Source organism: Myotis yumanensis, unplaced genomic scaffold (genome assembly GCF_028538775.1).
Source record: "Myotis yumanensis isolate MYYU_CA2020_CCGP unplaced genomic scaffold, mMyoYum1.0.hap1 SCAF_7, whole genome shotgun sequence".
Lineage (NCBI taxonomy): Eukaryota > Metazoa > Chordata > Mammalia > Chiroptera > Vespertilionidae > Myotis > Myotis yumanensis.
In genome coordinates, this window is record NW_027223758.1 from 34844555 (window position 1) to 34872423 (window position 27869).

Here is a 27869-nt window from a genome sequence, read left to right on the forward strand (position 1 = left end):
TGCCTATGTGCTCACAGGTTGTTTATTTGTCCAAGAATAAGGAGGAAAGAGAAGATGAAGGGGAAAACCACATGCCCCAAGGTGGTGGAGCTGAGGGTAGAAATGAACAGAAAGGCTCCTCTTTCCATTGCTTCAGACTCCAGGGAACTCCAGCTTCAGATGGGGCCTCTGGGGTGGCTTGGGGCCTCTAGGAGGCTTGGCAGTTGCTGGCTGGGGTCAGGATCCCCACAGGGGCAGTCCCAGGCTTGGAATGGCTTCTGTGTACACAAAATATCTCTCTGCAAAGGCACTGGTGGGGAGACGGGGCAGGGGCAACAGGGAAACTACCCCATCACAGCAGGATCCACTGTCCTGAATCTGGGTCCCAGTCCCCAAGACTATCCCAGCCTCCTCAGGGGCTGGGTCTCTCTGCACCCTTGTTCCTTTCCTCTCCTTTTCCTCAGCCCAGTGTTGAGCAGGCAGTCAGTGGAGGGCCAGGTCAGGCCATGGGGTGGACACCCCCTCCTTGGGGCTAGTGCATCTGGCGACCTCTAGGCCAAGAGCCCCAGGCGGGTGACTTTGGCCGAGAGGAAGGAGTGGATGATGAAGACCATGGTTTTGGGGCACGAATGCAGGTCCAGCTGCTGCAGAGTGGATGGAGAGAAGGGTCAGGAACTCCATGTAGCCTGGCCTCCAGGAGACCATAGCCCCCCGCCCCCTCCACTCACAATCTCTCCTTCAGCACCCCCGAAGTCCAGGAACAGGAGACTGGCACCATCGTCCGAGGACATCTGCAGCTTCTCAAAGGGCTGTCGGAGCAGCACAGCTTGGGCCGCACCTGGCTCAGCTGCCCACAGTGTGAAGCCCTTGTCAATGTGCACAGAGAGGTTGCAGGGACGGCCGTTCCACGTGCAGGCTGCAGGGAGGGCACATGGGCATGGGAAGGGTGTGTGGAATGGGCAGAGCTGGCCCTCAGAGACCACAAGCCTACCTCCAACCCCAAGTGGCAGCTCCAAAAGTGGGACTTGAATACCACCAGGGATGGGAGGCTCACTACTTGTCATGCCATCTGTATACCCACCATACACAGAGACACCCCTACCCTAACATAAGAAAGGTGGGCCCTAGCCAGTTTGGCTCAGTGGATAGAGCATTGGCCTGTGGACTGAATGGTCCCGGGGTTCGATTCCAGTCAAGGCACATGCCCAGGTTGCAGGCTTGATTCCCAGTGGGGGCTGTGCAGGAGGCAGGCGATCAATGATTCTCTCATCATTGATGTTTCTCTCTCTCTTTCTCTCTCCCTCTCTCTTCCTCTCAGAAGAAAGAAAGAAAGAAAGAAAGGTATAATTTTTATAAATTCCCACTTCCAGTAGCACCAAAAGTGGAAAGGGGGAGTTTAAACTCTGCATGGACAGGAGGCTCACTTCCTAAAAAGGCATCAGCAGACCCACCAACATGGCCCTTGGAGGCCTTAGAAACGTGTAGAATTGCTCAGTCAAATGTGAATTTCAGGTAAACAATGGATAATTTGGACATTCTTATACTTAAAAAAATATTTATCTATAATTCAAATTTAAGTGTGTATCCTTTACTCTGGCAACCCTATTCCAAATACCATCTCTCAAATTCTCATCAGCATATTCACAAAGCCTCCGGCAAGAAAAACCTGGGCCGGGGTTGGGGGGGAGGGGGGGGTAGTCTCAACTACCAACCAGGGCACCTGCATGCCCAAAACAGAGGGCCCTCAAAGACCCTGAACCCTATGTTCTACCCCCCACAAGCACCCTAAAGAAAGAAGCTTGAGCCCTGGCCAGTGTGCTCAGGGCATGTGCGGGAGGCAACAAATCAACGTGTCTTTCTCACACCAATCTCTCTCTCTCTCTCTCTCTCTCTCTCGCTCTCTCTCTCTTCCCCCACCCCCACCCCCATACCTTCCACGTTCCACTCTCTAAAAAAAATCAATGGAAGAAATATCCTCGGGTGAGGATTAACAAACAAACAAACAAAAAAGAAGAGAGCTTGAGTGTCTCTGGGGATAAGAGACTCACCACCAAAGTGGCACTCTCAGACCAACCTACCCACCTGTAGACACCTCCTGCACACCCTCAGCGGCCCGGTGACAGCCATCCACCAGCTGGCGGGTCCAGGCAGCCAGGTCCTGTGGTGACTCCACGCTGAACAGGTGTGTGTCCACACCGTGGCGTGTGCCCGTGCGCAGGGCAAAGGAGAGCTCTGCGTCGTAGGGCACCGAGCCCTTGGAAGGGCCTGAGTGCACCAGCCTGGGGCACAGGAGGGGGAGGGCAGAGGGCTCAGCATGAGGCCTCGGGCTGCAGGGAAAGAGCTCTTGGCCAAGAGGGAAGTCCTGGGAACGGACCCTGTGACTCCCTCACCACCTAATGGGGGGACAGGACTTCCAGACCAGCACTGATTGACTTATAGGAGATCATCCTTTGCCACCCTCCTCCTTGCTCTCAGCTCCAGCTACACATACCAGTGTCTTCAAACACACCAAGCACACTCCTGCCTCAGCACCTTTACACATGCTGTTCCCACTGCCCAGTCCCTTCTTCCCTGATTATCTACATTGTTCATCCCTCACTTCCTTCATACCTTGACTCAAATGTCATCTCTGTTTCCGTTGGTTTTGTATTGTCCTTTTCACTAGAATATCACCTAGGGTACAAATTTTTAACTAATCTGTTCACCACTATTTTCCCAGCAACTAAAACAATGCCTGTCATGGGCCACAGCCTAGCCCAGGGTGAGAAGGGTCCAAAACCTACTTGACTCCCACTTGCTGTGTAATCTCCAGCAGCTCACTGCCCCTCTCTGGGCAACAGACCTCAGAGTTCTGGACTGTAGCCCTCTTTGCTCCTAACCCTATACCCTCTCTCTTGGAGCTTCTGGTGATACCTAGTCCCCCCCTTTCCAGCCCTGAGCTACAGAGCCACAAGTCCCCAGCTCCCTACCCAAGCTCCCTCCCCATCCCCCACACACTCTGGACTCAACTTAGCCTCTTGCTCCAATCCCCTCCCTTTATCTTCCCACCCCTAGTCCCACTGTCTGCTCAGACACAAGCTCCAAGCCTCCCGTTCATCTGGACACCTCCCTCGCCCTCCCCATCTGGCAAGTACTAAGCAGGGTTAATTTTACCACCCATGTGTTTTTCAATGCAAATGTGGCCTTTCTTCTCCATCTGCTGCCTCTACCCACTCTCTCTCCTGCAGGACGGCAGCAGCCTTCCAGCTTCCATCCTGCCTCTCAGGTGCGTTTTCCACCTGACAGCCACAGGGGTTCTTTCAAAACACAACCCGGGTCACCTCAACCCAGGCTAAAACTCTTCAACTCTGCCACAACTCCTCTGACAAAGCTAACATTTCTTAACTGGCAACAGAGGCTCTGCAAAATCAGGCCCTGCCAACTCTCTGTCTCATTTCTCTCCATTTCCTGCATAGATTCTACACACTGGTTATATATAGCACACTCATAACTCCACGAGCACACGATAGCCCTTATGCTTCTGAACATTTGACTATGTTGTTCTCTATGAGATGCTCTCCCCCTTTCTTCAACAGCAAATGTCTTCTCATCTGTCGAAATCCAGCTCAAATGTCACCTCCTGCCTGAAGCCTTCCCCCACCAGGCCAGGTAATTCTGCAATTCTGCATTGTAAAGGCTGTTCCCCACCAGACCTGGTGCTCCCTGAGGGCATAGACCAGTGGTCAGCAAACTCATTAGTCAACAGAGCCAAATATCAACAGTACAACGATTGAACTTTCTTTTGAGAGCCAAATTTTTTAAACTTAGACTATATATGTAGGTACATCATTATTAACTTAATTAGGGTACTCCTAAGGCTTAGGAAGAGCCACACTCAAGGGGCCAAAGAGCCACGTGTGGCTCTCGAGACACAGTTTGCCAACCACGGGCATAGACTATTGGGGTCAGCTCCCTGTCCCCCAAACCATGCAGCACAAGGTTGGACAGAGTAGGTGTCAATGAATGAGTGTCTTGTGGGACTTCACATCCTTCTGTTTTAAGCCCCCATTTTACAGATGAGGAAATCAAGACCCAGACATGGTAGAGACTAGCTTCAGACCACAGGGGGAATACCTCAGGGCAAAATAGGGCTAAAGTCCGCAACTTCTGAGGCCTGTCTAAAGCATCATCCCCTCGAGCTCTGGGTGATGCTCTCCTGCCTGCCTGTGGGTACCTGGTGGTGATGAGTGGGGCAGTCCGGGCTGGCCGGCTCAGGGCCTCACGGGTCTGGGGGAGACAGCTGTAGAGGAGCAGCTCCTTTTCAGTCAGCAGGGCCAAGGTGGGTGCTGTGCCCCCATTGGGCAGCTGCAGAAGACAAGGCAGAGTGAAGAAGGACAGGGAGGAGGGGAGAGGTCAGAGGGCCAAGGTGGGGAGACAATGGGAATGGGGTCAGCTCCAGGGGAGGGGAATAGAGGGAAGAATAGGTCCCTGGCCCAGCAGGCACCTGCTCAGTCAGCCAGCCGATCTGCTTGATGTCCTGGCTTCCAGCTGTGCTGGTAGCTGCCAGCAGTGCCTGCAGCTCGTCCTTGACCCAGGGCATTAGAGCACTGATTTGGGCTTGGATGGCAGCTGCCCACGACCTTGCACTAGCCTCCTCCGTGGCCCTCAGGAAGAGGGTGTCTTGACCATCTGCCGAACAGATCTCCAGATACCTGCAGGCACAAATGAGGTGGAGGGGGGAGTCTGTCCACTCCTGCAGCTGACCAACCCTGAGATCTGGCCCAAGAAACCCCATCTACCACAAAACCAGAAGAAACCACAGGGGTGTCCATGAAAGAATTAGAGCAACACTTGCTGCTGGGGATCCAACCTTGTAACCTTGGGCAGCTCACTACCCCTCTCTGGGCCACAGACTTCAGAGTTCTGGGCTGTAGCCCTTGCTGCCGGGGATCCAGCCTTGTAACCTTGTAACAGACTGTGTTCCTGTTATTGAGGCCTCATGGGGTCTAGTGACAAGAGACCATTAGATACACACATACAGGCAAACGCACATATAGGCATACACACACAAACACACACACTCAAAACACATATGATAGGGGCCAAAATTATCACTGTGTGAGGATTCATTATCTTGCCCTTTTTTCCCTGGTTTCTAAGGAGGACTGTCTTTCTGAGTCAGCTCCCAGGTTCTCCTTTATGGTACAGAACCAAAATAATGCACTGATTAGGCCAAGTTGGTCTACATAAAAAGAGCTAGATTAATAGAGCAGGGAAAAGGGAGGGAGATGAAAAGTCATGCAGGCAAGTGTTGGGGAAGGTTTTCAGGGAGGTACCCAGAGGAATAGTAACAGGGAGAGGGTTTTTAAATGTTTTGTGGGACATTAAAGATTCACTCCCCTTTGGCCTTTCTGTAACAGATGAGGTGGGACATAAACAAAATTATGGCTCTCACAACACCCACTCCAACTCCCTTTACCTTTGCCTTCCTCTACTGCAGAACTAGAAAGCAAAATACTTTAATTCTCAGACTCCCTTGCAGCTAGGGCTGGCCATATGATCCAGTTGTGACCAATAAATCCCTTCCTGAATGAAGGGTAACACTTTCCTGGATGTGGCAGTTAGTCTCCAAAGATGGCCTCCAACTAATCTATCCCTCCCTGTACACACAGTCCAAACTTCTCTCATCAAGAGGTGAAGTTTATTTCTCCTCTCCTTGACCTTATAACTGACTTAACAAATAAAATGTGGCAAAAGTGACATTTTGGCATACTCCCAAACCACCATGAAATCTAACTACCCTGAGAGGGAGAACAATATAGCCACCTGAAAAGGCCATACAGAAAGAGGAACGCTCAGCCAGCCCCTCGCTGTTCCAACCATCCAGCCGAAGCAGCAGACATGTGAGTAAAACAGACATCTTGGGCTTCCAGCCCCAGAAGATACTACATAGAGCAGAACTTGCCAGTTGAGCCAGCCAAAGTTGTGAGAAATCATAAACCATTATCTTCTAAGACACTGAAATCTAAGATGCTTTGTTTATGCAGCAACAGAACAAAATACCAGGAGAAAAATTCCTTTCCCTTTTGCCTTCATCCTGTCAAGAATATGGACATCTGCTTGGAGGTGCAGTCACCATCTTGCCTCAAAGAAGAAGAAAACCCACAATAAAGATGACAGGAGAGCCCTAGCTGGTTTGGCTCAGTGGGTAGAGAGTTGGACTGTGGACTGGGGGCGGGGTTGGGGGGGAGTGGTCCCCAGGTTCGATTCTGGCCAAGAGCACATGCCCAAGTTGCGGGCTCGATCCCCACTAGGGGGCGTGCAGGAGGCAGCCAATCAATGATTCTCTCTCATCATTCATGTTTCTATCTCTCCCTCTCCCTTCCTCTCTGAAATCAATAAAGAAATATATTTAATAATTTAAAAAAAGATGACAGGAGAACCCAGCCATTGTGGCTCAGTGGTTGAGCATTGACCCAGGAAGCAATAGGTCACAGTTTGATTCCTGGACAGGGCATATGCCTGGGTTGCAGGCTCAGTCCTTGGTTGGGGACATGCAGGAGGCAGCCAATAGATGATGTTTCTCTCTCATCAATGTTTCTATCTCTCTATCCCTGTTCCTTTCTCTTTCTCTAAAAATCAATAAAAACATATATTTTTTAAAAAGATGGCAGGAAAAAAGCTGAAAACCTGATCCCTTAAGGGCATTCTTGAGCAGTGATAGAACCTAAATAAACAGCTAACCCTAGACTTTTTAAATATGTGGAAAAATAAATCTCTCATTTATTTAAGCCATTGCTTGTTAGGGTTTCTGATACTTGCAGCCCAATGTAACCCTAAGTAAAAGTAAAATATTATTCATTATATTTTAGTTAACAGACTGTGTTCCTTGGACTGGGATATAGTGCTGATATTGAACCCCAGTTATATTCAAGTTACACATGTAGTTACATATGCACGCACATAGTCAAGCACATATGCGCACATGCATATACACATATGAGCATTAACATAAACACACAAACACATACATGAATCTACACCAATATCCTTGCAAATGCTCACATATACACACAAACACTTGTATTTACATGTCACCTACACATGCACACACATAGAAATGCATGCACACACATGCTTCAGGTAATGTCCGAGATGGGCTGGAAACCACGATTAACCTAAGGTTCTATGAGTCTCAGAAAGGACTAATAACCCTCACCTTCACCTAAGTCCCTTTGGCGGAACACCTGTAAGTGACCTGTGAATTACCACTTCTTGCCTCATGGGGGCAGGGTAGGGCTGGGTCATCAAGTAGGGCCAGAAGATTTGGATGCCAATATTGGGCATTTGACTGACATTGAACCTTAGCTATAACCCGGACCCACAGCACAACCTTTTTTGTCACTCCCAATGTATACACCACCCTCAATACCGCATACCCCACTTGATCAATATACACTCCATTCAACCACCACCATTACTCAAGCACCCATAGCTTCTAAAGCAGAGAGAGCTACCTGGAAAGAGGCAAGTTCCATCTCTTCCTGGCTGTGTGATTAACCTTGGGCAGTTTACTTCCTCTCTCTGTCCTCATCTATAAAATGGGGTGAAACAATAGGACTTTGTTCATAGGATCGCTGTGAGAACGAAATAATTTTGTTTGTGGTAAACACAATAATGTTGGCTGGTATCAATCTTATCATCAATGAACTGTTAAGGGCTGCTCAGATGTGAAGGACGATAACCTTCCATGGCCCTAAAACAAGTATTACCAGACATCTCAGAATCGCAACAGAGTCGGTAGAGACTTGAGGGGATCACTGAGTCTGACAACCTTATTTCACAATGGGAAATCTAAAGGTCAGTGAGGAAAAGGGACTAGTTCAAGGAGAACCAGGACTGGAATCCCATTCAGGACTCTCCATATTCAAAGTTCCTCCTCAGATGTGAACTGCCCAGAGGAAGAAGAGAAAAGCAAGCACACCCTCATCCCCATAACTTCACTCTTGCATCCATTCAACAAACATTTCTTAAGCACCTACCATGTTCAGGCATTGTATCTTTCCTTTGGCCCCACCACCTAACAACACCAGGGCATGACTGTCTGATGTGCCCACCACTCCAGGCTTACCTGGGCTCTGGGTCACTGGGGGTACACCTTCTCGAGATATATGCCATCTTCAAGGACATGTGTTTGGCACCGTTGAAGTCTCGGGGTGGGGGACCAGGGGAGGAAGGCTGCCGCTGAAGGGGTGAGGCAGGAGGCGAGTCCCAGCCAACCGAGGTCCCGCTGGCAGAGTTCTTGAAATATGGTGAGACTTCCTTCATGTACTTGACTGGTCAGGGGACAGGTCAGCAGTTACCACTGTGACATGGGCTCCCATGCAGCACACATCACAATTTTCACTAATTCATTAAGACTTCAATTTATGACTAATGTCACTATCCTCCCCTAGGCTCTAGTCTCTGACTTTATGGTAGAAAATACTAGATGCATTCCAACATCTATTCTCTCATTTTTCCCGGTTTATAGACACATGGCCACCTGGAAGAAAGGTTACATTTCCCAGCCTCTTCTGCAGCTAGGTGTCACCATGTGACTAAGTTCTAACCAAGTAAGTAGAAGTGTTTGGACCTTTGGGATGACTGCTTAAAGGGAACAGACAACAGCTACAGCAAGGCAGTAAAAGAGCACCAAGAGGGAAGTTAGGAGATGGACTGCTCTGCCACTATCCCATTGTCTGCCTCTCTCTCTTCAGTCTTTTCATCTGCAGAAAAGAGGGGTTGAATGAGATAGTCATGTGACAGAGGCTGCCAACTGTCCTCCAGTATAATGATAGCCTCCCAGCTTAAGACTTCATTTCCCAGTCTCCCTTGCAGCTATATAGGTGCTCATGTAATCAAGTCTGGCTGATAGGGTCAGAGCAGAAGGGGTGTGTGTAACAATCAAGTTATGTCTATTAAAGAAAGGGGAAGATCCTTTCCCCCTCTTTTTCCCCAACAGGGTTAAGTTGGCTAGAACAAAGGCTGGTGGAGCATTATCTTAACTATGAGTACATGAGCCACACTCTAAGGAAGGCTGGCACTTTAAAGATGTCATGTCAGACTTGGATGTTACTAAGAAAGCAAGGAGCTTCTATTATATTTAAGCCATAGTATGTTATGGGTCTCTTATTATAGCAGCATAACTTGTACTGTAACCAATATAGGTGCCTGAGGGCCCTCTTAGCTCTGAACAATCATCGCTGAGTATAGTGGACACCTTAGAGAATAACATTGTCCAACAGAGCTCTCTGTGATTATGTAAATGTTCTCTCTCTTTCTCTCTCTCTCTCTCTCTATATACATTGTCCAAGACAGTGGCACTAAGCCACATGTGATTATTGAACATTTGAAATGTGGCTAGTGCAAATGAGGAACTGCATTTTTTATTTTATGAGCCAGATAAGGTCCCTGCCTTCACAGTGCTCTCAGCCTAATGGGAGCTCCACACAGACACAGGGAAGCGGGCATTTTATTTAATTGTAATTAATTTAAAATTAAATTCAAAAGTCACATGCAGCAAATGATGACCATATTAGACAGTACATCTTCATATTGCTAGAAGAGCAGCCCAGACCTACTCCTCTGCCCAACTGACCCATAAAGTCATGCTCTGACATGTGATCCTGCTTTCCTGGCTATGCTAGCTGGACCAGGGGTGACCATCTAACCCACTCTAGGCTACCCAGTTGAGACTGGTGTCTTGAACAAATTTGCTATGGGAGTCAACCACCTTCTGCTGTGGGGACAAAGAAGGGGGGAAAGCTGGTTTGCAGAGAGGTAAAATTAGTGGAGATGCATGTCAAGAAACAGAGGGAAACACCTGCTAATGTTCCAGTTTCTAATACTTGTTCGTTAGAAAGTCAGGCTGCCATGTCAACAGAAGTTATGACATTTGCAACCAAAAGAGTCGTGATCAGGACCTGGATCTCATGCCTTTCTAGAAAAAGAAGATCTCACGAACACCGGCAGCTAAAAGTAAAAGGCAACATGATGACAGGGTTGATCTGAGAAGAGCTTTGTGGGCGTAGAGATTCAGAAACAAGTCAGTTTTCTTGAGCCCCTGCTATGTGTCAGGTATTGGACTGGCCCTAGGTAGGACTGGAATGGTAAACATATGACACTTACGCTACCACTTCTTTATCCCTTGCTCATGGAATATATCATTAATCAATAACAGTGTTCTATGGCAGCCATTACCAATCAATTAAGGTTGATTGGTAATAAAACATTTTGGTCATTCTTGCTATATCATTTGTTGAAGTCTGGCTGCAAATAATAGAACATATGATAACAATTCCTTAAGCAATAAAGATATTTCTGATTTCACATAACAAGAAGTCTAGAGGAAGGCAATTTTAGGATTGGTTCAGTGGCTCAATGACACTGGATTCAGGGTAAACCTTTCTGTCATTCTCTTGGCCCTGCCATTCTCATGACCACAGAATGGCCACAGCTCAAGCACGTCAACAACACCCAAAGCAGAAAGGGAAGAGACAGGCAGAAAAGAGACTGTCTCCTAACACCTTCTTCTTATCAGAGAGGGAAATACTAGTATTTCCATGAAGCCTTATATCTCATTGATCCAAGCCGGGTGCAGGCCCATTTCTAGCACAATTATTACCAAGAGGAAATAGTTATGCCTGGCCAATGTGGCTCAGTAGTTGAGCATCAACCTATGAACCAGGAGGTCACAAGTTTGATTCCAGGTCAGGGTACATGCCCAGGTTTCAGGCTCAGTCCCCAGTGTGGAGCATGCAGAAGGCAGCCGATGGATGATTCTCTCTCATCATTGATCTCTCTCTCTCTCTCTCTCTCTCCCCCTCTCTGAAATCAATAAAAAAAATTTTTTTAAGAGGGAATAGTCATGATTTAGACCAATCACAATTCAGCCTCTGGGAGTGAGCATATTCCCACCCAAAAAATCAGGCTTCTGTTAGCAAGAATGAAGGGGAAATGATTGAAGGCAAGCAACAGTGCCTGCCACATGTGCCCTGGCACTGGAACTATTCCCAATTCTCATGAGCAGCAGTCTCCTCACCTCTAAAATGAGCTACTAGGAAGATGGTATATCAAGACTTACAAGCACTACTCTCTCTTCCCCCAGCCAGGTGGTCCCCTCTGCTGCCCTACTGAAGGTACCTATCCCTGTTACCCCTTGAGCAGCCTTCCTTCCTCTCCCCTCAGCCATCTGGTTTGCTAGTCATCTGATGTATGCAGTCAAGGCCCAACCAGTATGTTCTTCCTGTGAGCAGGCAGACGAGATGGAGTGAAGAAGCAGTTCTTAGCCCAGATCCCTGGAAGAACCAGATAGGACCTAGTTCTGTCACAGGAGACTGCCCTTGGAGTGGGAGAGGAAGGTAGAAACTCTACTGAGGTTGAAAGAGAAGTTTTGTTGAAAATAAGAGTAGGTTTTTGTGACAGAACTAAGCCTATGCCCAAAGTTTTGGGGACTAGGACTAAAAAGAACTCATCATCATCATTATAGCAATGACTTACCCCAGAACTGAATGTTGGATTATGTCTCAAGGGACAATGAAGATGGGACACATCACAGCCTATATGACATTCAAGCCATCCCCCTGCTCTTTTCTCCTTGCCAACAGAACCCTTTCTATCTCTCTCTCTCCCTTCCTCTCTGAAATCAATAAAAATCTATTTTAAAAATAAATAAATAAATAAAAATTAAATTTTTAAATGCCCTCAGGTGAGGAATAATAATAATAATAATAATAATGTAAGAGGAATGACATTGTCTACCTTAGAGAGAAGTTAGAGTTAAATGAGATTATGTAAAACATGGGGCACAAGTTAAGGACTCAAAAAATATGTTTCTTAGTTACCAGCCACCTCTGCCCACACTTCTGAGAACTCTATTGTTATTTTGTGCATTGGGGTTGTCTCTCCCAACAAAATGGAACTCCCAGAGAACAGAAACTGGGCTTGATTCAAACCCAGAGTCAGTTTCCATGAATGCCAGGGCAGGACACATTCGTTCACCAGGAGGGAGAAGGTGCCACACTCCAAGAGGTCCCAGCTCAGCTCAAACTCACCCCTCTAGGTAGCCTTCCCAGATGCCCACACTGGTTCCACCTCAGCCATCACTTCTGCGGTCCCCTAGATCCACTCTCCTGTGTCTGTGTGGAGGTCTGTCCCCCAGCAGGATGGGAGCATTGTGGGGATAGGGACCTCATCTGACTCATCTCTGTGTCCCCAGAATGCAGCAGGGATCTCCTCTCCTATGTGCTCCACAAATGCACATTTGTCAACTCTGAAGTCAGAAAAACTGCTAGAGCCCCTGCTCACCCAGGCCATTCCAGAACTGGGTCCTCCTCCTTTCCCACAGAACATGCTATAAATGGACAGCACACCAGCTGGCACTCGATACAGGGCTTGGATTTCACAAACCAATGGCCTGCCCCAGGATGGGGGTGGGGTCGTGGGGGCCCCGGAGTGTGACCATAAATAGCTCAGCTCTGAGTCTTCCTCTCTGCTCTGATTTCTACCTGAGTCACCCAGCAAGCAGGGCCAGGTTGCCTAAAGGCGATGGCCTGGAAAGCTGAGGGCACGGCCATGGCCTTGTAGCCAGCATTCTTGAGACTCCAAGGATAGACACAGTTGATATCCACACCCACCCCAGCCAAGATCCTGGCCCAGAAGCCTGATAAAGCAGTGACACATGGGCCCTTCCTCTTCAGGGAAGCTGAGACAGATACAAACACTGTACAAACTGAGACAGATACAAACACTGCCCATTCCCGAGGCCCCAAGTCCCAGCTCTCCCAAGGAGAGAAGCCAGGGCCCCAAGGATCCAGGCTTCTCTAAAAACACAAGGAACAGATGCCTAGCTTGTTTGGCTCAGTGGATAGAGCGTCGACCTGTGGACTCAAGGGTCCTTGGTTCGATTCTGGTCAAGGGCACATGCCCAGGTTGTGGGCTCAATCCCCAGTGGGAAGTGTGCGGGAGGCAGCCAATCAATGATTCTCTCTCATCATTGATGTTTCTATCTCTCTCTCCTTCTTCCTTCCTCCCTGAAATTAATAAAAATATTTTTAAAGCCCTAACCAGTTTGGCTCAGTGGATAGAGCGTCGGCCTGTGGACTGAAGAGTCCCAGGTTCAAATCCGGTCAAGGGCATGTACCTTGGTTGCGGACACATCCCCAGTAGGGGGTGTGCAGGAGGCAGCTGATCAATGTTTCTCTCTCATCGATGTTTCTAACTCTCTATCCCTCTCCCTTCCTCTCTGTAAAAAATCAATAAAATATATTTAATATATACATATTTTTTAAATAAATAAATAAATAAAAAACACAAGGAACAGATAAGGCAGGACCATTTGCCTGGCCCAGGGAGCAAAGAAAAGGAAATACATCTGCATTTGATCTTAGCCAAAAGGCTGAGAAGAGAAAGGGGATGCATCTGTTTTGGTTCAATACAGTATCCCCAGTATTTATCCCAGTTCTCAATAAATGTTTGGGACTGAATATCTTGGCATTGAGTCTTGGCTGAAGCCTGTTCTCTAAGCTCAAGCTGTTCCTTATCGGTTCAGTAGATGATCACTTACTCGCCCCCGCCTGAAATTACATGATCTGTCCATTTGTTTACTAGTTAATGGCCTTTCTCCTCCAACCAAAATATCAGCCCTGTGAGGGCAGAGACCTGTTTTCTTGTTCATTAGGGTATCCCCAGCATCTAGAATAGTACCAACATATACCAAGTAATCAGTAAATAAGAAATTTGTTAAATGAATGAATATTGACAGGCCTGGGGCTTCTCAGCCTGAAGAGACATCAAATTGGGCTCTGGAGTGATATAGGCTTGGGTTTTACTTCCTTGCTCTGTGACCTTGGACAGCTGACTTGACTTTTGTAAGCCGCTATTTTCTCATCTTTATAATGGGAGCAAAATATATCTACTTCAAGCATATTCATATTCAACACCTGAAAGGCACTTCGCCCTGCCTGGCATGGAATAGATCTTCAATAAGTAATATAGTTATTCTTTCTGCTGCTGTTCTGAGTGTAATAGTATAAGGGGATGAGCACACAATGTGGTTACAGACAGACAAAGATTTTAATCCAGGCCCTGTCACTTGCTCTCTGGTCTTGGCAAGTCTCAAGGTCTCTCTGAGCCTGAGTTTCTCTGCCTAAATAATGGGCACTTGATACACCAGCTCTCTTAGTAAGGCACTTTAAAGATTCAAGTCAGGGCTGCCCACATTCCCACCCAGGATGGTATGGAGTGGACATGAGATTCCAACAGGCTCTGGAAGGGCTGACCTTTAAAGTCCTGCTGGTCTAGCAAGGCTGGACTATAAATAGTCCCCTGCCCCTGGCAGGCCCTGAAGCAGGATTGAACAACAGAGCCTAGGTTGCCACACTCTGAGCAAAAGAATCTCACCTCACCACACCCTTATGCAGCACAAGGGGCACCATCTATGAAGATCCTAAAGGCATGTGAAAGCTTTGATCTAAAAATATCCTTTGCAGGAGCCCTGCTTCAGATAAATGCTCATAAGTGCACAGAGGGGTCACAGCACCATTGTCTTTGGTCCAAGAGACTAGTGGCAACTTGAACGTCCATGGGTAGAGGCTGCTAAATATAAGATATGAGATTCCTGACTCAGTCTTTTTTATTTAACTTTATATTTTTTAATTTAGTTTTAGAGAGAGAGGAAGGGAGAGGGAGAGAAACATCAATGTGAAAGCAAAACATCGATAGGCTGCCTCTTGCACCAAGCCCACGACCCAGTCATGTGCCCTGACCAGGAATTGAATCGACAACCTATCGGTGCACAGAATGATGCCCAACCAACTGAGCTCCAGAACAAATAAGAAATAAGAAATTGGTTAAATGGGCTCCTAATTCAGTTTTATTCTTGGCTATATCACCAGTGCCTACATCTAGTCATGGAACACAGACAGGACTCAGTAAATATTGGTTAAATCAATGTACAAATATCAATAATACTAGAGGTCCAGTGCACAAAATTCATGGGGGGGAGCAGGGTTGGCACGGGGCGGGGTGCAGGGGGGATCCCTCAGCCCCGCCTGTGCCCTCGGGGGATGTCCAACTACTGATTTGCAGGATGCAACAGGTAAGGCGCTCGATGACCAGCCCGGCCCCCCGATCACCGCAGCTGGTTGCCTCCTTCTCAGGGGGCAGTGCACATCATAGGGACCTGTTGTCTGCCAGTTGTTCAGCCGTTTGGTCGATTTGCATATTAGGGTTTTATTATATAGGATGATATTGTGCAATCATTATAGAGAATAAAACAGAGCCCTAGCTGGTTAGCCCTAATATGCAAACCGATCAAACGGCTGACTGAAGGGCCCCAGGTTCAATTCCAGTCAAGGGCACATGCCCAGGTTTCGGGCTCAATCCCCAGCAGAAGGCGTGCAAGAGGCAGCCGATTAATGATTCTCTCTCATCACTGATGTTCCCATCTCTCTCTCCCTCTCCCTTCCTCTCTGAAATCAATAAAAACATATTTGAAAAAATACAAGTACGAAACACTGAAATTCTAGTTTCCTAGAACTTCTTAAAAACAAACAAGAAAAAAAAAGAATGAAACAGAGTTACATGTACTGAGTTGGAAATATGTCCTCAACTTGTTAAATGATAAAAACAAATGTGGAAATTTTCTGAAAGAATGTGAAAATATCAACTGTGGTTATCTCTATGAAAAGACAATTGCTTTACACTCACTCTCCTGGGTTTTTAATAGGCATATATTACTTTCTTTATTTTTTTGAAAATCTACTTTTTAAAATATATGTATAGCCCTAGCTGGTTTGGCTCAGTGGATAGAGCGTCACCCGGTGGACTGAAGGATCCGGGTTCGATTCTGGTAAAGGGCACATAGCTCGGTTGTGGTCTCGATCCCAGGCCCTGACAGGTGCGTACAAGAGGCAACCAATCAATGTGTCTCTCTCACATTGATGTTTGTCTCTCTCTGTCTCTCCCCCTCCTTTCCACTCTAAAAATCAATGGGAAAATATCCTCAAGTGAGGATTAACAAAAAAAACCCCAAAACAAAAATATGTATATAACACCACATTCAAAATAATCTAAGCCAGGATTTGGGGATGAGACCCTCATCAATCCTTCCAGAAGCAAAGAGTTCTAGGGTCTTAAAAAGAAGTACTTATTGAGCGCCTATTATATACCAAGCACCAACCTTAACTCTCACAAACACATCTTCATCTAATCGCACCATTTCAAGAAATGGATCTATGTCCTTATTTAACAGTTGAATAAATTGAATAAACTGAGTCTCTCAGGGGTTAATGACTTGCAGTGCTGTATAAATATTTAAGAACATGGGTTCTTGCATCTGACAGATCTAAGCTCAAATTCTATCTCTGCTACTGTGTGACCTTGGGCAAGTAGCTTCACTTCTCTGAGTTTCATTGTTCTCACCTGCACAATGGAATAAATAATGTACCTAATTCACAGAGATAACATATGGAAGACACTTAGCACAGTGTCTAGCACACTATAGGTCAGTGGTTCTCAACCTTCCTAATGCCGCGACCCTTTAATACAGTTCCTCATGTTGTGGTGAACCCCCAACCATAAAATTATTTTCGTTGCTACTTCATAACTGTAATTTTGCTACTGTTATGAATCATAATGTAAATATCTGATATGCAGGATGTATTTAGGCGACCCCTGTGAAAGGGTCACTCGACCCCCAAAGGGATCGCGACCCACAGGTTGAGAACCGCTGCTATGGGTATCCCATGAACAGCAGACACTACATCATTATCATTATTACTTCCTCTACCACCATCAGCAGCCAGACTCACACAGCTAATCGAAGCCAGAACCCTTCTCCAGAGCCCCACAGGAATTTTAATCAAGATCCAGAGAACAGGCCAGGGCTGCATTAAGCCAAATTTTGTCTTTGGGGAGTCACATGGCCTAAAACTGTGTGGGTGTGGTATGGTTTATGGTGTGTGTGGTGTGTGTGTAGCCAAATAATGTTCCCTTGAAAACAATGATTAGAACAACAGGTCTTTGTGGCCATGGGAGGACTGAATAAGAGCTACATTCTCGACTCTGTTCCCAGGACAAGAGTCCCACAGGCACCTCAGGAGCATGGCATCACTTGGCTAAGCCAACTAGGGTGACCTCAAATCAGCTGCAACCATTAATAACATCCCACTTTTGATGGTGGTGATGCACTGAGCCAAATTCAGTCAGGACACCTGGCGTGTCCATCTCCCAGGGGAGAAGTTGGCAGGGGCCTAGACATGGAGTTAGAAGAACTCAGCACAGAAATTCTCAGTTAACCAGTGTCACCCCAATAAATTCAATGGAAAGGAAAGAAAAGAAATTCTCAGGAGTCAGTCAAGCCCAGCTTGAGTCTTGAGCCTCACCTTAAACATTTAGGAAAGTAAACTGCAATCAACTAGGTTAAAGATAAAGTAGAAAAGGTCTGAGATGTGCCCCAGTGATCACTCCCCCAAACACTCACCAAGATCTAATGTGTGCTGGGCCCAGTGCCAGGCCGGGGGCTCTGAGACAAACTACACATGATTCCTGCCCTCAAAGGCCTCGGAGTTTACTGGAGAAAACAATAATCTGCTGATGCTGGTGTGATGATAATAAAGGCTGACTTTTATTGAATGCTTACCATGTGGAAGACATCGTGCTATGCACTTCACGCGCATTGTCTCATCCTTATAAACAGCAAATAAAATGAATAAGAATATACTCTGGGCACTGGCCTCAGCATGTTACACACACTTTACATCTATTATTTTTTAATCTTGCAAATAACTATACAAGGTAGGTATTATTCAAGGCTGAGGCAATGGTGGCCTCTGCAACCAAACTGACCTTGGTTTCAATTCTGAGTCTGTCAATTTACTGGTTGGATGACTTGATGGAAGTTATTTATTCTCAACAAACTTTGGTGACTTTGCCTGTAACAGGGATGATAGAAATTCCTATTACGGTATGTGCCTTTTATATACATGTTACTCTATTCCTGTGTCTTTAATTTGTTTTTAAATGATTCTTTTTGAAAAATATATTTTTATTGATTTCAGAGAGGAAGGGAGAGGGAGAGATAGAAACATCACTGATGAGAACGAATCATTGATTGGCTGCCTCCTGCACGCCCCTTACTGGGGATGGAGCCTGCAACCTGGGTATGTGCCCTTGACCAGAATTAAACCCGGGACCCTTCAGTTTGCAGGCCAACGCTCTATCCACTGAGCCAAACTGGCTAGGGCTATTCCTGTATCTTTTAAAAGCCTGATCTTTATGTGGAATGTCCTTTTCCTTTGTACAAAGTACCAAAATTGACTTCATTAATTTGCACTGTCCTTTAGTATTATATTTTAATGCATCACAGGCTCACTGTTGACTCTGTCTTGCCAGCCACACTGGAGGTGGAGGGAGGGGAGGCATTTGGCTATTCCCCTTTTCCCACAGGCTTGATCTCCAAGGGCCCAGACTGGCCCTGGCTCCAGGTCTGTGCACACAATGGGCCTCTCTAAGTAGCAGGCAGAGGTGTGTTGGCTGCCAGCTTGGGCCCAGACTGGTCACAAACACACCCCTGTGACTGAGAGCAGGCTCAAGACATTTGTGCAAACCCCTGACCTCGCAGAGGAAAAGGTACAGAAGGCAGATGAGGGTTGCTGATGCTCAGCTGAGCCCCTGACTTAGGCCAAAGAAGTAGGGCTCTGGCTGGCACCCAGTTTGTCAGTGACATCTGTCCTTCTAGGACATTCTCAGGAAGCTCTGTACCTACCAAGACCCAGGCCTCAGGAAAGATGCCCAGCCACCCTGCCAAGTTCTCATCCAAAGGATAGGCTACCTACCTGGCTGGTGTGGCTCAGTGGTTGAGCATCAACCTATGAACCAGAAAGTCAAGGTTCAATTCCCGGTCAGGGCACATGACCAGGTTGCGGGCTTGATCCCCATTGTGGGCATGCAGGAGGCAGCAGATCAATGATTCTCTCTCATCATTGATGTTTCTATCTCTCTCTCCCTCTCCTTTTCCATGGCCCCTTGGAGATAGCTTCTGAGTGAGACAGGGGCAGGGAAGTTCTGAACAATGTGACCAGTGACTGGGCTCTAGCAGAGAACCTAGGCTCAGAGAGGCTCTCAAGAGCACTGGCTCCAGACTCAGGCCACTGCCCAGTTCTTACCTTCTCCACATAGACTCCTCCAAATCTCAAGGACCAGCCACAACCCAGCATCTTAGCTCCCTCACCTCCTCCAAGCTTCTCAGATTACCCACGCAACTCAAAGATTCTTGACCCCAGTGCCCACTCCCACCCTTTTACTGCCTTGGTTGAAATGACCTCCTTCTGTAAGTTTGCGGGGCCAGGAAAGCAACTCAAAAGAGACTTCAACTAAGAAAAAGCCGGGGGGGGGGGGGGGGGGGGGCGATTAAAAAGAAGGCCACAACCTCCAAACTCTTCTTATGCAAGCCTGCTTAAATCAAACCACCATCCTCTCTCTCCTGTTCATGGCCTCGCCTCCACGTTGCCATTGAGCTTTTATTTGTGCCTCCCTCCAAACCAGAGTGATGCTGCTAAAGCTCAGAGCTGACCATGTGAACCCTGCCAAACACCTTGTAATAGCTCCTCCTTTCTCTCCAGAGAAAGTCCAGTTCCTTTTGTCTGGCTCTGCAGAATCTGTCAATCCGGTTAGCCTCCTCTTTTTTTCACTTCCTCACACCATAGGCTCAGATAAAGCTGAATTATTAAAGTCAAGTCACTTTACCCCTCTATGGTTTTGCTCACACAGTTCCCCTGCCTGGAAAGCCTTCCTCCACCCCGTACTCACCTCTGCTTATTGTTCATAAAGTGGCAGTATCCCCTTCTCCAGGAAGTCTTTCCTGACAACCCAGAGAGAAGAAACCACTTCCTCCTCCAATCCCTGGGCAGACCCTATCTCAGCATGTGTGACATGTTGGTGACCTGGTAGATTTGCCCAGCTGTCTCCCCCATAAGACTGAGAAGTGCCCTCAAAACCACTGAGTAGAGCAGCATAAAGGGAGGGGAGAAAAAGAGAAAGCAAAAGAGGGCTCTCATCCAAAAGGCAGAAATAATCAATGACTTTATGTCGATAAATCTGACACCTTGAATGAAAAGGACAAATTCCTTGAAAGACAAAAACTACCACCGTTCGTTCAAGGAAAAAAATAGATCCTCTAACTTACCCTATTAACAACATTAAAATCAGAGTTAAAAAACATTTCTATAAAGGTGGCTTCCCTGGAGAATGTTACTAAACATTTAAGGAGGAAATAATATCAATTCTATATAAATGCAGTGAAACAGGAGGGGAGTTAGTAACATTTATAAAGTGCCTACTATGTGCCAAATCCTATCTTGGGCAACAGAGAGGCCAAGCTTGTCGGGCCAGTATGGCTTGACCACCAGAGAAGGTGACATTCATAATGAAAGCTATTGGTTATCTCTGATCTAATCTAACCTTAGCCAATATGGAAACTGAGGCCCAGAGAAGCAAAGGTCTTACCAAGGCCAGAGATTCACCACAAAGCAGACAGGAGTTTAGAAACTGATTTTTAAATAGTTTGTGTAGAAGAGACAGTGTTTATGTTTTATCTCTCCTACCAGATGGTGAGCTCCTTCAAGAGAGGCCTGGGTCTAGCTCAGCTTCTAACTCAATGCTCTGCACACCAGGTACACAGTAGGTCTCTGCTAATGTTTCTTGACTTAGTGAGGAAGGACTAGAGTTAATGAGTTAGATGGAAGGTTTGGATATTAGCTCCTAAACCAGGAGATGCTTCAACTATCTAACACTCAGAGATGCTACCTTCTCAAAATGATCCACACTCAGAACCCAAATAGAGACATTCTCAACCTAAAGGTAAGGGGCTGAGGGGGACCTCCATGTGGATTAAAAATGTGTCTATAGTAGAAATTTTGCCACCTATAGGCTAGACTTTCAAACAGCAAAAACTAAAAGAGCTTTTCAAGTCAACCAAAATATGACAATTTGATTAAGTTCAACTGTTTCAAATTGCATTAATGGCTATAAATATCAAAGTAACAGGACATCTGGGAGAAAAAGTATCTTATAGCCATATCATTAATGTAACTTTGCTGTTAAAATATGATTGATGTACTTATGCTTTTAGGGACCAACACTGCAGCGTCAGCTTTTTAAAAATATACACTGTAGGCGCGCTCTCTCCCTCCCGGGAGCACTCCTGCGCCTTTCCCTTCCTCCTCTTCTTCCCCCGCAGGCATGCATCTCCTAAACTCTAAGGGTCCTCACAGACCTGCAACCAGGGGAGCAATGGGCTGTAACCCCCCCAGAACCTGTCCCCAAGGCCCCCTTTTCTCTGACTCTCCAGTGAACTGACAGCAGTCCCGCCTTGGCTCACTTCTTTCCCATAATGTTTCTAGAGAACCTAAGCAGCCCCACCTAGTCTCTCTCCTGTTGCTTCTTCTATCCTAGGCTCTTCCTTGTTTCACTGTCTCCAGCTTCACTAAACTTACTCTCTAAATAAATAAATACACTGTATATGTTAAAAGTGCACCAAAAAATAAAAACTGCACCTAAAATGTAAAAGTAAAACAAAACTGAGAGAGCCCTGGCCCATGTGGCTTGGTTGGTTGGCACATCGTCCAATGCACCAAAAGGTGGCAGGTTCGATTCCGGTAAGGGCACATACCCAGGTTGCGGGTTCAATCCCAGGTCTGGGCAAGAGCAAGAGGCTGATTGATGATTGATGTTTCTCTCTCACAGCAATGTTTCTCTCTCTCTCTCCCCCTCTTTCTCTTTTCCTCTCTCTAAAAAAAAAAAAAAAAAATCAATTAAAAAATATTAAAAACAAAAACTGAGAGAGAACAAGAATGCCAAAGATCACCCAGAGACCCAAAGCCTGTTTATTTCTGTGGCCTCTTAGAGACCCATTTGGGGAAACAAAGGCAACCTGTCAGGATCTGGGCCTGGGGCTCAGCTCAGCATGGCATTCTCCATCAGCCCCCGCCACCTCCCTGTGCCTGTTCTGGGCCATGAGCCAGACACATTCCTCAGGCCCCCACAACTTCCGGAAATTGCAGGCTGAAGTTTGAGGAAAGGGCTGAGCCAAGCAGAAATCTCTTGAGAGAGATGGCAAAAGGCAGATATGCAACAACCACAGCAAGAGGCCTATAACAACCAATGGGGAAACTGAGGCCTAGAGCAGGCAAAGGTCTGATCCAAGACCACACAGTGAGGGGACAGTGGAGGGGAACCACCCACAAAACAAACAAAACAAAAGAACACCTCCTCTCTGATCCTTGTTCATTGACATTCTGTACATAAAGGCCAAGTCTTCTCCCAAATGAGAATGGGTGTCAGGGTCTTAGGGCCCCTGAGTGCTAGAAGAACTGGGACTTCAGAGCTCTCCTGGTTCCTCAGGGAAGAGTCTTAACCGTCCCATCTCCAGTCCCTTCTCTCTTCCCCTGAGTCACTCACTGAGTGACAAATCCTGCCATGGACCTTTTGTCCTGTTCACACAACCCAGCAAGGCAGAAATTACAGACCTGACTTACAGATGAGGAAACTACAGTGCAGGGACTTACCCACGGCCACAGAGATAGGGAGTGGGGCAGAGGAAATGAAAACCAGGTCTCTCTGGCTCTGCGCCGGCTCTCTCGCCATCCCATGCAGTCTCAAGGCAGGTCCCTAAGTTCTGTTTCTGTTTTCAATCCTGCCCACCTCCCAGACCCCACTGCTTGAGGCCTGGAGGAGGTAGGGACAAGCTAAACACCCTGGGTTCCCCAGTGCTTACCCTCCAATACCACTTCTTTGCCTGTCTTCTTCAGAACCTGCACCGCCTCGTCATGAGTGGCAGAGGAAAGGTCTTCCCCGTTCACGGACAGGATGGCATCCCCAACAAAGAGGGCCTCTGTCTGGTCAGCTGCCAAGCCTTTGAAGATCTTGGAAATGAGAATAGGCATCTTGTTCTCCCGGCCCCCTGCACAGGCACAGAAAGAGGATGAAACTGAGGCAGACACTCCAACGCTTAGGAGTCACATGGAGGCAAAATTATTTTTGAAGGCCTCCCGCAGTGTCCAGCCCAGTGCTGGGAAAGGGAAGATAGGGAGGTAAAGAGAATTTCAGCCAAGAATCTTAGAAGTATGGGACATTAATAATACTAATAAGTCAACCAAAGGATTTGTATGCATGTATATTAGCATAACCAATGGACACAGACACTGGGGTGGTGGGGACTTGCCCGGGGTGGGAATGGTTGGGGGGGGGGGGGGTGTCAATTGGGGGAAAAGGAGACATATGTAAAACTTAAGATAATAAATAAATAAATAAATAAATAAAATAATAAGTCATTTTTGAAGGTTAAAAAACATTTTGTTTATAAAGACTGAAATGATTATATGCAAATTTGAGCAGCTAGATTGTACAAGAAATTCTTTGAAAATTCCTTTTTTGCTGTCTTCCAAGAGTTGGATTCCATTATACATGCTTTGTTCTTTCTTTAGACCTGGAAAAAAATATGCAGTCTTTCAACAAGTGATTTATTCTTTTCTTTTCCATGATTAGAAATCCTATGATCCCTTAGACCAGTGGTTCTCAACCTTCTGGCCCTTTAAATACAGTTCCTCATGTTGTGACCCAACCATAAAATTATTTTCGTTGCTACTTCATAACTGTAATGTTGCTACTGTGATGAATCGTAATGTAAATATCTGATATGCAGGATGGTTTTAGGCGACCCCTGTGAAAGGGTCGTTTGACCGCCAAAGGGGTCGTGACCCACAGGTTGAGAACCGCTGCCTTAGACAGTTCCTTCTGGAACAAACTTTCCTCTTCTCCCCAGCCAGCCCCAGTGGGTTCACCTCTACAGGCTCTGGGACTAGGACAGGAGTTAAGACATGCGAATGTTTCCTCACTGAGAAAGTCATTTTCTAAATTCATAATGTTATAGTTTGGTCACTGGATCTTTTGGTCCAATGCTTTGGGTGTTCACCAGTGTTTGAGTCATTTACAAGGGGCTTCAGTAATTTTTCCTTAAATACATATTTTGGGTTTTAAGCAATTTTCCCACAGTGAGGGAAACCCATTGATACCCCCTAATCTGGCATTATGATGGGATTAGCTATTGCCATAGCTCCAAACTTTACAATCCAGGATATAGACCTAGACCTTAAAATCTAGAGATTTCAAAAGCCTAGATAAATAAGTAAATAAATAGCTAATACATTTTACTGAATTGCTTTGTTGCTAAATTTTTGAATGTCCTTTTAAAATAAAAAAATAGTAATAATAGTTACTGTTAGTTCCAGTGCCAAAGAGCTAAATGTTGTCAGTGGTGTTTCATTGCATCTTCACAGCACCCCAATCACACAGACACGTTCAGTTTCCGATGAGGAAAATTGAAGTGTGAAGAGAAGCCCCTTGCCCACGGTGGTCCAGTTAGTAAGTGGCAAAGCCAGTATATATTTGAACATAGGTCTCCTAGCTTCAGAACCAATACTGTTAACTCTATGGCAGACTGCAAGTAGGACCCTCAGGTATCACACCACTGTCCATCCCTGAAATACTGAAGATGAACTAGTGGCATAGAGAGGGTGTGGTCATTATCCCAAGATCACAAAACAAATGTGTGGCAGCTGTAGAATTGGAAGTCTCTCCATGCAGACCTAACCATTTGCTTCTTGTTCTGCACAGAGCTTGAGGCCAAGGAAAGGAAAAGGTTTCTATTTATATCTGCCCTGCTTGGCCTGGAACTGGGAACTTCAGTTCAATGTGGAACTATGATCATTCCTGGCTGCTTGGGCTGGACTGGACCCTAGAGGGGAGGTCATCATGGCAACAGGAGTGCAATCTACATACATGAAGAATTAAATGGAGCTGGCACTTCCCCTGATGCCTCCTAAAAGTACCTTCACCACCACCTGGAAGTATGGCACTAGGCTAGGGTGTAACTTTATGTGACCTTGGAAAGTCCCTGCTTCTCTCCTAGTCTGTTTGTCTATCTACAAAGTGTAACTTTATATGAACTCTAAGTTCCTTCCTGCTTTGACACATTAAGTGTACAATTTCTAGATTGATCTGTTTTTACCCCATGCTAGAGTTTGAGGCTAAGATGGGTGCTCACTCCCTGGATTCTCATTTTCCTCTTTTAGACCCTTTTGGTTCACTACATGGGGATTTGCCCTTCCACGGGAAAGAACCAACTCCCCTGGCACTATCTAGTGGCCTGATAATTAAGGTTCAAATCCCAGCTCTGCCACTCAATGACTGTGGAATCCTGGGGAAATTGTTTCTTTTCTGAATCTCAGTTTCTTACCTGCAAAATATTGATTTATGCTCCCTACCTTTTACCACTTATTGCCAGGATGAAGTGGACGTGAGCCTAGAGTACTGTAGTACTTAGCACCACCATTCCCACCCTCTCACCCAGGCCCAAGGGTCTGGAAGCACAGGAACAGAGCATATCCAGAATGATAGCAGGGTTGGCCTGAGACCCTGAAAAGTAATTGTGGGAGGAATTGTGAACCCAACAGCTGGGGGCGTGCAGGGATTTTAAGCACTACTTTTTGTTGCTTTGGGAATCTCTCCTGGCCTCCATTTTCCCTCTCATCTAACAGTAATAATTAACCAGGCACCTACTGTGTGCTGGCGGGGTGAATGCTTTAGATTCCTGTGCTCATAGAAACATCACAACTATATTATTAGCCTCACTATATAGTTGAGGAAACTGAGGTTCAAAGATGGGAAGTGATTTGAGTTCACACAGTTGATCCTGGACTCAAAAACAGTCTGGTTGCACCCTAAAAAAAGCTATCAGGCACAGCCGGTGTGGCTAAGTGGTTGAGCGTCCACCTATGAATCAGTTCAAGGTTCGATTCCCTGTCAGGGCACATGCCCGGGTTGTGGGCTCATTCCCCAGTGCGGGGCATGCAGGAGGCAGCTGATCAATGATTCTCTCTCATCATTGATGCCTCTCTCTCTCTCTCTCTCTCTCTCTCTCTCTCTCTCTCTCTCCTTTCCTCTATGAAATCAATAAAAATATTTTTTTACAAAAACTTGTAAATATTGGGATCTGAGAGCTCCCAGAGAGGAGTAACAACTCTATGTCCACCCCTCTCAGTCCTGTGCAAGGAGACAGTAAGATCAGGAAACTCAAACCCACCTCTTTGCCTAGGTTCACAGCCTTACTGGGTCCTCGTATTTCTGTGTCTTTTCCTGCCCCCTGTCTGTGAGCCCAGCAGGTGTCTCCAACTGACCCCTCTACTTTGAACTCCAGGTCTTACCCACAGCTCCCACCTTGTTGGTGTCTCAGGGACTTCCCCCTCCCGGCCCTAGTAACCTCCCAGTCCCAGGCCCCAATCCCTTTTCTCCATCCTCTGCTTTCCTGGGGCCCATCTTGTCCTTGATGTCCAAGCAACCCCTGAATGGTAACTGCTCTCAGATCTCTATGCCTCCACACACAACTCCCCACCCACGTGTCCTTGGTGCGTCCCCAACCCCCTCCACACCTGTGCCTTTAGACTGAGACACCGGACTCTTGAAACCCTCTCCGACGACCTTGGTGCTCCGGTTCCCTCTGTCCCCTCGAACCCTCTTACCCCCAGACAGGAGCCCTCCAACTCCATGTCCTCGGTGCGCTGCCAGCCCCCAAGACCCCTACGCCCTCGGTGCCTCCTCGCCCACCTTTGATGCTGATGCCCAGCCCGCCGGCATCGGCCTTGCGCACAGTCACACGGCGCCGCTGGAGCAGCAGCGCCTCGGGAAGCTGCGGGGGCGCCGCGCCCGGCTCCGCTGCGCCGTTGAGCTGCGCGGGCTCCGGCTCCCGCGGGGCGCCGGGCTCCGTGCCGGGCTCGCCGTCGGCGGGGCTCACGGTCAGCGCGTCCTCCGCCAGACTAAGCAGCACCCTCTGCCACCGCTCGCCGCCTGCCCCCGAGCCCGCCCCGGTGCGCAGGTCCAGCAGCCCGGTGCGCGGGGCGCGCCTGCCGGACGCCATCTTCGAGCCCCCGGGCCGCCGCGTTCGCCCTGCCCCGCAGTCCCCTGCCCGCTCCAGCCGAACGCCCAGGGCAGAGGGCAGCGGGGGCCCGGCTGGGCCAGCCGCCACCCAGCCCAGGACCGCTGGGGGTGGAGCCTCTGGGGGCGGGGCTATCTGGGTGTGGCTAGCGGTGGGCGGGGCCCAGGATCCGAAGATTGTAAAGTGTGGGACCACTTGGAGAGTGGGATTAAAAGGGCATCGGGGCGTGGAGCCGGCGAGGTGTGAGAGCTTGGCGGGGACTTACGGGGGTGGGCCTTCGTGTTGGAAGCGGAGCTCGAGGATCCTGCGGGGGAGACACTGTGCTGGGCACGGTCTCCGGGGTCCGGGGCCATGGCTCACGCACGTAGAAACAAGAAAAAGACCCAGGAACCCCGGTGCAAGGCTTTGGAATCCTGTAGCTGGGCTACGTTTGTAGAGCACTGGACTCCAGGGTCAGGGCTTGAGTTTACCAGCTAGGAACCGAGCTGCGAGCTTGGCTGCTAGGGGAGATTTGGAAGGAACGGGTTTCCCACTCTGGGTCTGGAGCTTTTGTCTGTGGGCGTGTCTTATGGAGGCCACGCCTGCCGGGATGAGAGCACGGCTGGTTCTGTTTAAGGTTCAGGGAGGATACAGTCCCCCACTTCCACGGGAGTTCAGAAGATTAATTCCCTGTTCTGTTCACAGTCAAATACAGAAAAGCCTGAAGTCCCTCACTGAGAGACCTGTCTGGATAAGAATCCAAAAATACTCCCGGTGTGAGGGAAGAGGACTGGGAGGTGGGGCTCTGAGTCTTCTGGAGACCTGGTTTAGGATCCCTGCTCAGACATTGTTAGCTCCATGTCAACCTTGGTCTCATCACTTCAATTCTCTAAGCCTCAAT

At 47.4% G+C, this 27869-nt stretch overlaps 1 protein-coding gene and 1 non-coding gene across 2 annotated transcripts; both read right to left on the reverse strand.

Moving 5' to 3' along the window:
• SNTA1 (syntrophin alpha 1) lies at positions 1–27085 on the reverse strand. The gene is made up of 8 exons (XM_070420151.1): positions 26662–27085; positions 22775–22960; positions 8090–8294; positions 4463–4670; positions 4193–4323; positions 2062–2258; positions 708–895; positions 1–623 (listed from the first exon to the last, which is right to left on the reverse strand). The coding sequence occupies exons 1-8, from the start codon at positions 26969–26971 to the stop codon at positions 531–533; spliced, it is 1518 nt and encodes a 505-aa protein (XP_070276252.1). The 5' UTR covers positions 26972–27085; the 3' UTR covers positions 1–530.
• Positions 23775–23899, reverse strand: LOC139014740 (small nucleolar RNA SNORD22). Its single transcript, XR_011472297.1, has one exon. It is a non-coding gene; the product is annotated as a small nucleolar RNA SNORD22 (small nucleolar RNA).
• Positions 27086–27869: the final 784 nt, after the last annotated feature.

Coding starts and splice junctions, on each gene's coding strand:
- SNTA1 (XM_070420151.1), bottom strand. CDS start 26,971: ATGGCGTCCGGCAGGCGCGCCCCGCGCACCGGGCTGCTGGACCTGCGC. Junction 8,295..22,774: donor CAAAGAAGTGGTATTGGAGG/GTAAGCACTGGG, acceptor TCCCCTGACCAG/TCAAGTACATGAAGGAAGTC. Junction 4,324..4,462: donor TCGGCTGGCTGACTGAGCAG/GTGCCTGCTGGG, acceptor TGTCTTCTGCAG/CTGCCCAATGGGGGCACAGC.